Consider the following 16,349-nt stretch of genomic DNA (forward strand, 5'->3'; position numbering starts at 1 on the left):
TTAGTTGCTTTGTTAAATAACCGTATATAATTCGTAATAGAAATCATGAGTATTTCATTCCCATTTATATTGTAGTGAAGTCCAAGCTAAATAAATTCTATGATGTTTTCTTTAAGGAATATATTGAATCAACACTAATAATCACAATTATAAACTCAGTATGATGCGTGCAAGGTAAGGATCAAAAGAAAGAGAAATATCTAGAAGGGTTGCATTTTTATTTTATTTGTAGACTGCTAAATAAAAATTATGGCATATACATAACATGATTAATTATGCTTGTACTTTGTTATAAAAGTGATAATATATATAACAATAACATTTTTCTCTTAAAAATAAAACACTCTTACTAATTTGAATAAGTATGAATCTTTATTTAATTGATCACTTGTGGGATCAAATATTTCATATAGCACTCATGGTACCATGCATTTAATTGGTATGGTTCTCTTGAAAAGGAAAAAAAGCAAACATTATTAAGAATTGTATTTGTTACACTTAAGAAGCATTAGACTTAGCGGTGGACATTTCTTGCTGGAGTCGAATCATACAAAGTTACTTTTTACGCGTGGACTGCCTTGAAATTATATAGAAGCCATCTTCTTATAAATATACGTACAATATCATATATATATATATATATATATATATATATATATATATATATATTTTCAAAGTGGAAAGCATTTAAAAGTATATAAAAGAAAAACTTTCGGATTTAGCTAAGTTTGCTATTACAGGTTCTTGAATTGTTATATTATGAAGATAGGGAACATTCCCAGAAATAGTGGGATTGGGATATGCCAGGCATGCATGTTCATTGGCCTCAATATAAAGAAGCCGTGTAGGGTGCAGAGAAGTGGACCTTTCCTTATGAATTGTAACTTGCTGTATCTAGCTATGATGAGCACTGTTGTCAGTAATTACATGCCAATTTTAAAATTTCAGTCAGCAATATAAATATCGAGATTTACATGCATCATAATTTAGATTAAGTGTTCGCCAGTGTATTTATTAGATTAATGAGGTTTTCATTTGGGTTTGACATTGTATTGTATTTAAACATTAATTGGTCATATTCTGTCTTCTCATGGGAATATCCTCATTAAAATCAATTTTTTGGACCAAACCCACGATTGCAATGTCATTTTTCTTGGTTTACATAAGGACATGTGTACCATGGTTTTCCGTCTTTATACATTTTTTTTTTCCTCAATTGACAATAACAAATCGTATTATAGTTAATCAACTCCTTATAATTTGGCATCTTCTCCAGTTTGTTTACTTAAACCTTCATTTTTTTCTTTTATATAACTCCATTTTTCTTTCCGTGCTTTGAGTGCTACATTGAATATAATACATCAGTTCCAAGAAAATGAAAAAAAAATAATAATTAGGAACCCTATTTGACTTAAGAATTGGGCTAATCCTAGATAAAGGTTCCTTTATTTGTTATATAATTTTTATTTATTTTATTTTTCAAGTACTTGCCTCCTTTGATGTTCCTTTCATAATTTCATACATGTGGACCGCCAATTTTCTTTGTCGTTTATAACATTTAAAAGTGGTCGCAGAATTTCGGTGGATTTTTTTCCTTCATTTTCTTCTGGTGTACAACTAGATGGAGGCTTGACAAGTCATGTTCATATTAATAACTTTGACCTACCAGTTAATTGTTGTTTATTGCTTATATATTAACTCCTAATTATTCTCATTATCAAAAATTTATTTTAATTTTAAAACTTTCTTTTTAATATGAATCGGTACTCGTTAAGAGAAGTTCTTACTGTAATAACTAAAATCATAGGAAAGTTAAAAGTTTCAATTCAGGCTGATTTATTCTCCTTTTGACAATAGTAGTTATTTAGTTTATAAGTTTCAAATCACTAAATGTTGTTTGTTTTTGGGGCGATACTAAATATAAATAACTAATGTAACAATCGCAGCTCTTTTTTAGCTGTAATTAGTTTGGTAAGTCAAAGCAAACATAAACTGATTTTTAAAAACAAAAAAAAAAGTAAGATGATTGATAGTGATGACAAACCATTCAAGCCTGTATCACCTACTGTTACCTAACATATAATTGATTATGAATACCACCCAGGAATTATTTACTTTGCCCCTGCTTTTCTTGCATGGATGAGTGCCAAAATACTCAAAAGAGAAAAAAGAAATAAAAAAAACATTAGTGTTTATCGCACAATGTACTTAATTAAATGCATTTGACGTAATGATTTTCAACTAAACACCCGCCATCAGTTAACACTATATATATACTGCTTCCCATTGTTGAAAAAACGTGTGTTAGTTGTGTTCTCCTTTTTCCATTTTTAAGCTATATTACATCTCTGTCTGGTTTTGTTCTGAGTTTTCTAGATAGTTAGAGGAGAAAAAAGATACAGTCGTGCAGCGCGATAACATTGGTTTTATGTAATCTTGAGTCCTGAGAAATCTGCTTCAGCTTGCAGATCCTTGTCTTCTTTGCTTCCTTTTTTATATTTCTGGCATCAGTTTTAAAGATTAATCAAATTTAGGAGGTGAGTGTTCTTCTTTTTCAATTTTTTATTGACTGGTATCTTTAGCAATTTCTTGATTTATGTTATGTTTTTAGTGTTAATGTTTGAAAATGGCATGCAGTATTAGTTGTTTGATTAATTAACAGTTCTGTCTGTGTTACTAATCCAGTTATATTCGTTCTGTAATCAATTTCTTTGTCTAACCATGAATACTACAATTTTAAGCAATTTCTATGGTTGAGCGACTCGAAGCTCATCAGTGTTGAGCCTGTCTATATCAACACGTTTATGAATTGATTGAAAGATGAAATAAATATGAATACATCAGTCAGAAAAAAAAAGGGAAATTCCATTCTTTTTGATGCTTTGTCTCATCGCACATTTTCCAATGAACTTCTTAAATCTGTTACTTTCTTGGATAAAACACACTTGGCTAATTGTGAAACCTCAAATTAGTTGGCTTTCAGGTTTAGCTGTTTTGTAATGGAAATCGTGGATTTATCAAAGCAGGACGAATCCCTTCCAACACTTATCAGACACATATCATCCAATGAAGTGGCTGGCTTTGATAGCAACAGTAATATGGATACTCAGTACCAGCCAAGTGGTTCTCTTCCTTTGAGCTCATCAGCCACGGTATAGTACACATATTTTATTTCACCATATGCCTTGTGCAACAGAACAGTAAATTGTAGTCTTAGCCTGATTCTGCAGATACCATTTGTGGGTTTCTGATAATTTTCATTGTTCATAAAGAAAAGGTGAAAAAGAATTAAATAGGTTGAATAATTAACATTTAATTATCACACTATGTTACAACAGGGAATTGATACTGCTGCTTTTGCGAAACACTCGGAGGAGTCTCAACCCATCAACCATCAAAGGACGCATTCTATTTCCATTAGCATGCCAAATTCTCCAATAAGACACAGCTCAGAGGACAACAGAAGAGTACCTTTTGAAGAAATTGGTGAAACAATTCTCAGCAATGGAATTCCAGTTTTTCCTGCTGCATCTATGATCACCGGCATTCGCACAAATAAAGTAAAATTCCTTTCCCAGCCAATGCCAAAGGGATATGCAGTTGAGGGAGCAATCGACATTGCTAACTTACCCTACCATCCGAGTCTAAAAAAGTTGAAAGATAAAAGATATGATTCTTTCAAAACATGGTCTGGGAAATTTGAGAGGCAGTTATCACATTTACGTGGGAAGCCACGTGAAGATTCACCAGAAAATTCTGTGGAGCATAAATTAGATAAGGATGCTTTACCTGTAGATCGATACTATGATGCATTGGAAGGTCCTGAATTGGAGAACCTTAGGGTATGTGCTTTAACTGGCTTATGACTTCAATCCAAATTAATTTTTCACATCTTTTCTGATAGATTAGTTTTTCTGTTGCTATTTCACAGGCCTCAGAGGAAATAGTTCTACCAGATGATAAAACATGGCCATTTCTTCTCCGGTTTCCGATCTCTTCGTTTGGTATCTGTCTTGGCGTTAGTAGCCAAGCAATCATGTGGAAAACCATGGCAACCTCTCCCTCCACAAAATTTCTCCATGTTAGTCCAAATGCAAATCTTGTCCTATGGTGCATCTCTCTTGCTCTTTTAGTCCTTGTCGCTTGCACCTATATGCTGAAAATGATTCTCTACTTTGAAGCAGTTCGGCGCGAATACTACCACCCTATCCGTGTCAATTTCTTCTTTGCACCATGGATAGCCTTACTGTTCTTAGCACTAGGAGTGCCTCCTTCAGTTACTAACAACCTGCCTGCTTGCCTCTGGTACATCCTCATGACTCCATTTCTGTGTCTTGAGCTCAAGATCTACGGACAGTGGATGTCCGGTGGGCAACGAAGGCTTTCAAAAGTGGCAAATCCTTCAAACCATCTCTCGGTTGTAGGGAACTTTGTTGGGGCACTGTTGGGTGCATCAATGGGGCTAAAAGAAGGACCTATTTTCTTCTTTGCTGTTGGGTTGGCTCACTATACAGTCCTATTTGTAACTCTGTACCAGAGACTCCCAACAAATGAAACACTCCCAAAGGAGCTACATCCAGTATTCTTTCTGTTTGTGGCAGCACCTAGTGTTGCTTCCATGGCATGGGCAAAGATTCAAGGATCCTTTGATTATGGATCACGGATCGCTTACTTCATCGCCTTGTTTCTATATTTTTCACTAGTTAGTCTCCGCCACTCATTTGTACCATAGAACAATTTGCATTCTTGGCTGTGATTGACTTCAAATGCTAACCATGTCGTTCTGTTTTGTAATTCTGCAGGCAGTTCGTATCAATTTTTTCCGTGGATTTAAGTAAGTGTGTAACAGACAATGTCGTTGTCTACGTATTCATTAATTTTTCACTTATGCTAGGTTGTCTTACCTTGCATGGTTTGCTGAATGTATAGGTTCTCATTGGCTTGGTGGGCGTATACTTTTCCAATGACTGGAGCTGCCATTGCAACCATTAGGTACTCAAACGAAGTCACCAATGTAGTCACTCAAATTCTCGAGGTCCTGCTCTGTGCTATTTCCACATTAATAGTAACAGCTTTGCTTGTAACAACAATAATCCACGCCTTTGTGCTCAGAGACTTGTTTCCCAATGACCTTGCAATTGCAATTAGCGACAGGAAACCAAAACATCATAATCATCTTCATCATATAAAGTGGTTACCACATGGAAGACTTGGAAGCTCAGAAAAGAAGGAGATTGAAAATTACTTGAAGTATGCAACCTCAGATTGCAATGACATTGAAGCTTCTACAAACCATCCTAGCTCGGAAGATAGCAAATAGTAAAGCCTGTTACATATATAGAATTTAGACTTATGTCAGTTTAATTAGGAGATGCTTGCCATTTTCTAATTCTTCAACCTATAGCCATGGGAGGAACACAAAATCCTGGCACATTTTGATATAGTTCCAGTGAGCATGTGCTGAGAAGGAAATGAAGATTTATGCGGTAAGTTTTATGTAGCGTATAGGAACTATGATATGTATTGATAGATTGAGGAGATTCTGGGAGGTCTGCTCGGAGATTGTCGGGTTGAGTCCAGTGAGTGTATTTACAAAATGAAGGAGAAAGGCGGTCAACGTGGGATGCTGGCATTCCCACTATGAAGCCCAAGTAGATTATAAAATTAAAGAATTGAGAGGAGCCTTACCTTTTGTGTATTAAGTATTTATAAGAATTTATATTGAAATTTTTTATATAATATATTGGACTTTGACCTACTGAATGATATTACTATATATATATATATATATAATATATATTTTTATCCTAAATTTACGACTAATTAAATGGATTATCATCCCTCATATGCTATTAAATATTAGATAAATTATTTGATATTTAATAATTTATAATATTAATCAATAAGTGATAAATAATTAAGAAGTGAAGTTATCTGATATCGTAATTATAAATAAATGACATATGATGATTTGATTAGAAAGAAATGCAGCTAATTTGAATAAAATAAATAAACAGATTGTACTTAAATTGCTATTAAACGATTTGAGTTTAAATGAATTCATGATGGGTTGCTCAAGAATAAAATAAAGTAACACTAATTTGAAAAAAAATGAAATTAATCGGTCGTTTAGTTTCGACTGATTAATAAAAGACGTGATTTCAAGCTACGAATGGAAAATTATAGTGTCCGTTAATACTAACTGAAGGAAAACGATGAAGGTAACAAAATGAACATCTCTTTGGTTGTTTCTTCTTTTCGTTTATCTTAAGAGGAAAAAATAATAATAACTAGCATTTACTACTCGCCATAATTGAATTGCATTACGCTACGTATGCCCTAGTACCCGCCTTTGAGATGGAACAGAATTATAATGGGCCAAGAATTTCGGACGAGACCCAACTCAGGTCAATGGACTATAAGATTCGAGGCCATTAAAAGGGCTTTATAAAGTGATCCGAGGCTAATGGGCTATGAGACCGAAGGCCATTATATGTGACCTGTTTCACATTTAATAGCAGTAACTATCAGCATTACAGTTTAGAAGGGAAGGCGGCGTCCAAAAGCAGTACGGGTTGATTTCTAACTTTGCGAATTGGACAGGAAGCAAATGGTGAACATTAGCTGGTGCAAGATTTTTTGCAATCCTATCCCCTCCTCAAAAACAGCTAAGACCTTAACAACTCACTGATATTGACCCTGCACAGTATTATCTAATACATGTTACGTATGTAGCAGAACATTATGTCTGGACATTGAGAAGTTATTTGAACTATTCATTGTCCTCAAACTCTTAACAATGATCTTAGTCTGTATGCATCCGACATATACGGCATGGAAGTAAGGCCTTGGTCCCCCTGCTCTCTTTGTTTCAATCCATTTTCTCCACTTCTTCCATTAAATACTCAGACCCGTCATGAAGTTGCCTCTTGATCTTTTTGTCATATTGGACAATGACGATTAAGAATGAAACTTCTTTACCAAGACCAAAAGTAAACAGTTGTGTGTTTTTGTTGAATTGTAGGTATTTGTCTAACCTTTTAGACTACGAGAAAAGCGTTAGACTTAGACTTATCTTTCTGTTATTTGGCCCAATGGTAAAAATCTCCACAATAAATCATGTATGTGGGATATTATTAGGAGAAAATTGCAGAAGTCCCATATCCTCATCTCTTAATGTGTAAAGTTTTTGGTGACAACAACTGTTATTAAGACATGGAATGTCCTGTTAGTCTAGAAAAAGCGATTGGAGAATTCATAGCAGAGACAAGTAGCATGTAAGAGGTCTCGGTCCCCCACGAAAGTAGGTCGATATTAGCTACAAGAAAAAAACAAAACCCATAAAAGCTAACCCTTGGGGTATGCTACTTTTCCGGAGAAGCAGAAAATCCAACAAGGAAGACAAAAAGAGGTACATAGAAACAGAAAATCAATGTTGTCCAACTTTGTATTTTCTCCTGGCACATTTTATCACTGTCTCCCTATCCTACTTAGTTCACATGTGATCAACTTCTCATTCTGAGCCATTTTCTCTTCCAACCTTCAATGGTTTACATTAGGCCAGCTATGCCTTCTCTTTTCTGTTATTCTGAAGCCTTCAACGTTGCTAAATTGGCCTATATTAGGAGGCCAAGATACATCACATACTGGACCCCATTTGTTGGGGGGACCAGATAAATTCACATTTCTCTCCAAGCCCTTGATTTTACACAATCATCCATCCTCCCAGAAGCTTGGCTTTAATTGGACTATGCAATGCTCAAGTTACCTGGTTAAATTTGAATCTCTCTTTTTTTTTTTTTTTTTTTTTTAATGTGATGAGTGCAAGAATCTGCATAGGCATGTGGCCAAATGACATGACTGCAATTCTTGCTCACTTTTTGGTTAGAGTTAAACATTTTCCTTGATCATTCCCAACATTCAATCATTGTTAATCCTAGCATTGTGACGGGTTGATTTGGTCAAGTATAAAACAAAATTATCAGCATAATTATAGAACACAGAGAATTGTATGCTTGAATACTGCTGCAAAAGGTATCGGCATTAAACAAGTCCAGTGACATGATTGTGTTCCAAAATTAAGCCACAAGTTTGGTGTGAGGAAATGCTTTTAAGGGGTCTACCTTACAATGATACAGCTAATACTGACAATAAGAACGGAAAAAATGCAACCTGCCTCTCTCCTTAGGGCACCTCAGAATCAGAGTTTACCCAGGATTCAAGCATATCGATGGCTTAGAAACCTTTCTTTTATTCCATTTTCAAGCTAATTTGGTTGCCTCAGTTTGTGCTCTGGCATTGCTCAGCATAAGAAAAGAATGGGACCTTTTATTTCCCAGTAAGCCAAATATGTAAAATCAGAATTCAGAAAGTAGAGAGGAAGGAATGTGTGTAAATTAAACAAAAAAGCTGATCCTCTTTTCCGTCAGTGCTGTTTCTCTCTGTATGTCTCTTTCTTTCTGTCCGTCTCTAATTTGGTTATCCTTGATGGGAAGAAAGCTGAGATACTGACTTATCAAATTTAGTGAGACGTGAAGTGGAGTGTTTTTGATTAGTCATATCAACTTTGTTTCCCATTTATTTAAATAAAAATCTTGAACATTATGTAGGATATCTTGGCCTCCTATTTCACTGTTAGATTACCTGCTTCCAAGAATGATGTTCTAATAATACTTGTTTATCAGGAGTTTCCTATCCCAAATTCGTCAACTGCCTAAGAGAATAAAAAATTGTCACGATTTTCAGTGGGAATATAAGAAAAAAGAGAACAAAAAAACTTGCCTAAGAGTTTCACTAATAATGGACGTGCAAATAACCAATTGCCCCAAGTGATAGCTAATTGAACTGTGCCACATACTGATCTACCTGACTTCCATTTACTGTATGAAAGAAATTGCGAGACAAAAGGCATGTGAGAGAAATGTTGGTTTGTGGATATAAAAGAATTCTGTTCCCTGCATCATCCATCTTAGTGGCATATAGCAAATAAAGAAAAACTGGCTATAATATAAATTAGAACTAGTAGGCAAGGCAACGTTTAATAATTGCTTTAGCTGGTAGACATAAAAGAAGATGCACGGCACAATATTGGGCAAAATGTTTCAAGAAACTTGCAAGTCAGATTAACAACTAGCTGACTAAGTGAATGAGTTTTCAAAGACTAAATTCCTAGTTTGCAAGTTGTTTTATGATTATTTTCTTCAACTTCCCCTGCTGCTTTTTAAGGGTCAAAACATTATGCATGTCACTTCTAAATGGTTCCACATGAACTATATTTTGGCTATTTGAGAACAATAACAAAAGTTCCCCCCTATCCTGTTCTGTTGATATTTTCAATGAGTTGCCTATAAGGATTTGAAATGTAGACTTTTTGCATCATCATACTTCAGTCGGTACCGAACAGAAAAAAATGATCATTTCAAATTGATGAAAATGAAAATTTCCAATTACGAGCCAAAGGGCAAGAAAGGGTCCTTTGAATTATTACTACTGACTAGTTGTTGAGTAATTGGTTCTGCAGAATTTCATATCAAGCATAAATAGTTTCAGTATCACGAACGAGCCCATCTAATATAAAAATCTCGACTACTGGAATATCTGGAAGCTGAAAAGAACAGATATTAATCCAGCATCTAATAGGAAAAAGAAAAAAAAATGCCTTCAAGACAAGATAATGAACCTGAACAATTTCAGAAAATAATGGAGATATGCCACGAGTAAAGTAATCCTGATATCATTTAAATAAAGCTCCACAGATATAAGGGATAGAATCTTTATACAATGTTTGTTTTCAAGGAAATCAAGGGAAAGAAAAGGGAAGAGAAGGAAAATCTTTTCCCATAAAAGAAAAGGACAAAAAACGAAATTTTAATTTGTTTCTCTCCTCAGGCTAGAATTTTCCATGACCGACGATCCACACAGTCTTTTCTCGTCCCTCCCTCACAAAACAAATTTACATTATCCTCACAGCAAGAAGAGAAAAAAAAAAAACAAAAAACAAGTGGCTGCTGATCTTTCTTTGTTCCCCTCGTTTTCTGTCTTCCCATGTGAATATGGACATTGCTGGTTTCTTCTCTTTCATTTTCTTTCTATTGTACAACAGCCTCATTTCATTTCTCTGAAAATAACATAACAATAAAGAATATCAGAACCTGATGTTTAATGCAATTATATAAGATAGATGGATTAAAGCAGTAACTAAATATATAATGTAGCAAAACTATAACTAGAGGAGAGTCTACTTACCGATGGATTTTTTGCAATGGAGAACTGCCTCATAAATTGAGCTCTCAGAATCACAAGACCTCCGCCAATCATCAACAGAGTAAGCTACACTTATTCTTGGAGATGCTTCAGCAGAATACATCCACCTCTTCATTACCTGAACTTTTGTATCCATTTTTTCAGCTCTAGTACTTGACCTGTGACCTCGAATCCTTCGATATAATGGTCTAAGAAAATCAAAATACTTCTGAAACATCTGCTTTGATAATGTCCGACACCTTCTCAGGGAAGAACAGCGAGTTTTCCTACCTGAGACCACAACTTTTGGTGCATGCGAAGAGGCAGGAAGGGCTGAGGCTGAATCTGAAACCTCGTAACTCTCAATTTTCAACGGATCAACAAAAATAGGCATGACATAACCATTGGAAAAGAGCTCATCAGCATGGACCACAGTCAGAGGAGACTGTGAAGTAGGGAAATCAAATTTAAAGTCCTGAGAATTTCTGAAGAATCTCTTAGAGGGTGGCATTCTTGGGTCCATCTCGATGAAGGAAGCTTCATCAGATGCATCAAGGGAGGCCCTAAGGGAACTGTCGAGGCTTTCCAGAGATGGTTTCAGGTTTACTAGCCAGCTGTATGAAAAACTCTCAATCGAAAGGGGTTGAGAAGTTTCCATGAGATACTTACTCAAATAAAACAAGATGTAGGAGAAGATGAACGAGATTACAAGAACAATAAGGGAAAGAGATACAGAGTAGGTAATTAGCAAAGGTCCTCCACCTATCAAATATATCTCAAAAGGACATATGTATATATATATATACCACCATGTATATCCTATTTCTAACAATTGCTTATGTGGCTGTCTGGAAATAGACAATGGTTTTTAATATTTGAAATAAGAAAAAGGGGGAAAGAAACAGAAATGTGTACCCCCACAAGCACCCATTATCTACTGATGCATCACACTTTTGCCCCACTTGTTCTTTATTCATATATATTTTCCAAACTTCACAGGGAAGATGGTTTCTCTTTACAACACAAGTAAGAATAAGTAAAAAAAATTAAATTAAGGTTCATGCATATTCTATTCTTTAACAACATTTAGCACAATGAGGGATTGAGAGAAAGAGAAAAGAAAAAGAATAAAGGACAAGTCCTATGCTTTAAACATATCTAACAAACCCATATTCCATAGATGTATTGAAAGGCAATTAGTGTTTATTGGAAGCAGGTTCATGCACACTCTATTTTTTTTTTTATCCAAGCAGCTTCTAAAGCTAGAATAAAGGGAATACAACCAGTCTCATGCTTTTGAATGTTTCTCACTAACCTATAGTCTATACATTCTAGACAAAATTGTTGATCTCACTTTTCTTGCTTTAAATTTTGTCTCCATCTTTACACAAATTCATGATTCTGACGTTCACATCCTAACTGCAACAGCACAAGGTTCAAAATAAAATGATGGAACACTTTCTTTTTTCTTTCTTATAAGATAATGTTATGTGCAAGCCCTGCTATATGTACAGCTAGATAAAATTAAAAAATGTTAGTAGGTCCCCAAGATGCTCAAATTTTTATTTCTGAATTTAATATCTCAATTACATTATATATGATAGGAGGGGTCAATTCAGAATAACTTTTATATGCTTGAAAACAATAATTCTTGAGCAGGATTAACGAGTACTAACATGTCAATGAAGTAGCATTTAGGCATAACAATTGTAATAAACAGACATTAACTTCTTGGAAGCTGTTACTAGATGTGAAGTTCAGATTTCCAATCTAATTTTCGTAATATGAATATCAAATAAATAGATAAGAAATCCGGGCGTCATCTTGTAACAGCTCAAAAATTAGTAGATATTTGAAAAAAGGAACAGAGACTTATAGTCATCAGAAAGATTAACAAGCAGCATTGAAGAAAAACATTTAAAGTCTTCTCTCGTTCACTACAGCATTAAAACAAATACAATAGGACACTGGACATAAATTCCATTGTACATTGGTCTCAGTAGAGAAAATAGACAATATCAAATGATACCCAACCTCATACGTAGCTACATTATTGTCCTTTGAATCAGTTAAACAGATACATTTGAGATCTGAAAGAGAGGGAGATGCAGAACAAATTATCACTAAGTTCTCTTGGTGCAGAAATTTCAGGCTTTTGCAACCACTAACAGTCCGAGTGGTGGTGAGCTCCAATCTTCTCAAAACTTAAATGCTTGGGAAAGTAAGGTCCTTTTCACTCAAACCATAACTAATTATTGTTTACATACAATCTTGAAAAACAAAAATTAGCAGACAAGGGTCCCCCAAGGATGTCGGAGAATGAAATGGACAATGACCAAAGTTTCTGGGACAAAAGCCAAAAATAGAAAGTGACTTGAAACCAATTGGTCCCCCAATGGCATCCCCTCTAGGACATTAGGCAATTGCTAAAAAGCATCCATACTTCAACACAGCAGTTAAATTCCAAGCAGATGCTTCTGGTGAAAGATTCTGTTATAACCTAGGATAAGTGGGTCTCCATTAATACATCAAACAAACATGTTATTACTATGCAATTATAGTGAAGGAGAAAAAAAGGGGGACATCTTGCTGACACTGAAAAAGTTGAATTTACAGAAAAATCTCTATCTAACCATACTTTACTTTTAGCCAATCAAAACACAGTGGGATATAATTCACAAAAAGTAGTCAGTTTCGAACACTTATCCGCAATCTCCATTAACTAATCAAATAATACAATAGAATTGCAACATACTTCAACATTGATTAAGATAAATAACTTTATTTCTGACCAGGTAGATTTGTTAAGCAAAACTGTATTCCAGATGTCATTGCTTATGGAGTGACCATAACCTACAACTAAAAGCTCGGTTAGTGTATCTAACACAATATCGATGCAGACAGATTTCTCCTCAACGTTTGAGGAAACCTGGTGACTAAGAGAATTCAGGTTCTTCCGCCAAGAAGCACATATATGGAATGAGGCTTAATTTTTACAAAGCGGGAAAGGGAATGTGGGTATACCTGTTTCAGAACAATATATAGTGTAAATATCATTTCATGAGATCTAAGAATACAAAGGCATTCCAGAAGCTGTGCAATAGCATTGGCGCAAACAGGCTCCAAGATCATGTAAAAAAAACACCTATCACCACCCCAAGAAGCATGAGTGGGTAGCAATCCTGCGCATATTGAAATGAACCAAGGCAAAAGCTACTACCAAAATTGACCAGTGCTACATTCATATATCTGGTCAATGAGGGGAGAAGGAATCCACAAAATACAATATATACCCAAATAGGAACTGAAACTGCAGCCGCATAGAGGACCATCGCCATCAGGTCCAGGTGCAACAATTGATAGCTGAATACTTGAGACAGCATCAGGCGTCGATGGTAGAATGGGCACCAAGTTCAGGTTCATCTGTGAGAGTTAACTGACCGGTGGAAACAAAAGGCAAGCAAAATAACATCCAACTGCCACCTTCCTTCAAGGCTACATTGTGAACCAGTCAGGTGGAAGGGATGAAATCTTACAAGGCAGTAGTGGAAAATGGAAAATTCAGCTGGACCTTCAGCTAAATCGGTCAAGATACTTCACAGAGTCTTGACCTCTGTGCATCAGTGTTCCTTTCTGAACCCTGCTATATGAGCTAAGAATGGAAATATTATAGAATGAGGCAATTCAAAGTACCATAACCTGCAGCACCATAAAAGATCTTGTTTACCAATTTTTGGCCTGTAAGGTAACAGCAGAGAACCAACTTACACTCCATATAAATGTATCATGAGATGCACCCGTGGATGTTCATTTAGACTAAAGAAGGAATATTACATTTTAACACCTGTATCCATCTTTAAACACAACTACTATACGACCAAATAAGCATGCTAAACATTTTTCCGCTGGTAGATTTTTTCAACAGAGAGCTGCCGACCAAATTAGAACAGTATTTTAAGTTTAAAGAGAAAAGGTTAGCTTCAGTTTCATCTCTTAAGAGTTTACAGAGCGACGTGAAAGCTGAAATGCAGGAAACCACGGGAACAGAAGGATCCCCTGCCTATCAAATGTATCTGGACCGTGCTTGGGTGTGATGAAGCAGCCATAGTTTTGGTTACTTGGAAATCTCATTCATTGGCTATTACATGCTTAGAGGGTTCAGCAGAAGTATCACTTCTATTCCACTCTAAGAGTTTAACTCAGGGGAATATTTCGAAAAGTACCATTTCTCGAGGGTTGTTTTATATTTCTTTCACGAAACTTTCAGCATGTAGTATTTCTACTGATATAAATCAGTTTGCAATTTTGCATCACTCTGACATCATGAATGTATAATTTCAACTAACTCTGAAATGTATCGAATTGAACGTTTTGATGAAAAACATGAGAGGATAATTGCAATGGCAATTTGTATTGATTTTTTTATTCTAAAAAAAAATCAAACTACAACTAGAACAAACAATATAAATAGACTAAGAACAAAAAAACAAACTTCCTAAAAACTGTAGGATAAAACATAGAACTAGCATGGGAAATAGAAGAAGACTAAGATCCATTAATAAACTTCCTAAAAACTGTAGGATAAAACATAGAACTAGCATGGGAAATAGACAAAGACTAAGATCCATAAAATGTGGATCTTTGTCCATTAGAGCACACTTGAAAGCCGAGCTTTCACTGGATGAAGAGGAATAAAGAAGAAAAAATGACTGCAACCAGCTGCAGCCACAGCAGAACTGACCTTAACAGAAAAATGTTGTAGAACATAGGTTGAGGATAGGTCATGACTTGCCAATATGTTCAACACTCCCCCTTAAGCTTGGATCGAGGGAATTCCTAGAACCAAGCTTAGACAAAAGAATCTTAAATTGGGGAGAAGGCAGTGATTTTGTGAAGAGATTTGCGAGTTGTGCAGATGAACGAACAAAGGCAGTAGCAATGACCTTGGATTGAACTTGATGTCGGATAAAGTGGCAATCAACTTCTATGTGCTTGGTGCGTTCATGAAAGACAGGATTGGCTGCAATGTGCATTGCCGCCTGATTATCACAGTGAAGAGTAATAGGTGCAGAGTTGGTAATACCTAGATCTTGCAACAAGGCTTTGAGCCAAATGAGTTCACAAGCTGCAGATGCCATCGATCTATACTCGGCCTTAGCACTTGATCGAGCAACAACCGATTGTTTCTTGCTCTTCCATGTTACAAGATTTCCACCAATAAATGTGCAATAGCCTGTGATAGACTTTCGATCTATTTGATTTCCAGCCCAGTCCGAATCTGAGTAAGCTTCAAGGATGCAATGACCATTATTGTTCATGGTTAGACCTTGATGTATGCTGCCTTTGATGTACCTGAGAATGCGTTTCACAAGACTGAAATGGGAGGCAGTAGGAGCATGCATGAAGGAACTCACCAAACTTATGGCGTAAGCAATGTCTGGTTGAGTTATAGTAAGATAAATCAGCTTGCCAACAAGCTTTTGATAATCAGAAATGTTGGATACAATGTCTTCCTTTCCACTGATTTTAAGTAAACTAGGAAGAGGTGACTGTGCAGGTTTAGAGTCCTGCATATGAGCCTCTCTGAGTAGATCTGCAATGTACTTTCTCTGGTTTAGAAAAATCCTAGAGCTTGTATACTCCATTTCGATCCATAAGAAATACTTTAAGGAGCCTAAATCTTTCATGGCAAACTTGGTCTGTAAGGAAACCTTTAGAGCTTGAATCTCTTCAATGCTATCACCTGTGATAATAAAATCATCTACGTATACAAGTACCACAAGTCTTCCAAGCTTTCCAGTTTGTACAAATAAGGATGAATCAGTAGTACAACAATTGAAACCAGAAAATAAGAGAACTGAACTTAACTTTGAGTACCAGGCACGCGGGATTGCTTCAGGCCGTAGATGGCTTTATGTAGCTTGCACACTAAGTCCGATTTCCCTTCTTGAGCATGACCTTGAGGAATTTTCATGTAAACTTCTTCCTCTAATTCACCATTTAAGAAAGCATTCTTTACATCCATTTGATGTAAAGTCCACCCTGAGTTAATGGCGACTGACAAGAGCACCCTTATCGTGTTCATTTTTGCTACTGGAGCATATGTC

General features: G+C 35.7%; 2 protein-coding genes and 1 pseudogene across 3 annotated transcripts; 1 reads left to right on the top strand and 2 right to left on the bottom strand.

Moving 5' to 3' along the window:
• Window positions 1-1,944: 1,944 nt before the first annotated feature.
• LOC8277069 (S-type anion channel SLAH2) lies at window positions 1,945-5,758 on the top strand. 2 transcript variants are annotated; one of them, XM_002513576.4, is made up of 6 exons: window positions 1,945-2,537; window positions 2,973-3,152; window positions 3,339-3,842; window positions 3,932-4,702; window positions 4,803-4,834; window positions 4,930-5,758. In XM_002513576.4, the coding sequence occupies exons 2-6, from the start codon at window positions 3,000-3,002 to the stop codon at window positions 5,318-5,320; spliced, it is 1,851 nt and encodes a 616-aa protein (XP_002513622.1). In that variant the 5' UTR covers window positions 1,945-2,537; window positions 2,973-2,999; the 3' UTR covers window positions 5,321-5,758. The 2 variants fall into 2 exon arrangements, with proteins under 2 accessions (XP_002513622.1, XP_015571114.1); XM_015715628.3 differs by having other exon boundaries at window positions 1,946-2,537; window positions 2,984-3,152.
• A 3,959-nt stretch (window positions 5,759-9,717) lies between these two features.
• Window positions 9,718-11,035, bottom strand: LOC8277068 (probable membrane-associated kinase regulator 6). The gene is made up of 2 exons (XM_002513575.4): window positions 10,246-11,035; window positions 9,718-10,117 (listed from the first exon to the last, which is right to left on the bottom strand). The coding sequence occupies exons 1-2, from the start codon at window positions 10,898-10,900 to the stop codon at window positions 10,110-10,112; spliced, it is 663 nt and encodes a 220-aa protein (XP_002513621.1). The 5' UTR covers window positions 10,901-11,035; the 3' UTR covers window positions 9,718-10,109.
• A 143-nt stretch (window positions 11,036-11,178) lies between these two features.
• On the bottom strand, window positions 11,179-14,096 carry LOC112533890 (annotated as a pseudogene).
• Between the last annotated feature and the right edge of the window lie 2,253 nt (window positions 14,097-16,349).

Source organism: Ricinus communis, chromosome 4 (genome assembly GCF_019578655.1).
Source record: "Ricinus communis isolate WT05 ecotype wild-type chromosome 4, ASM1957865v1, whole genome shotgun sequence".
In the NCBI taxonomy this organism is placed as follows: Eukaryota; Viridiplantae; Streptophyta; class Magnoliopsida; order Malpighiales; family Euphorbiaceae; genus Ricinus; species Ricinus communis.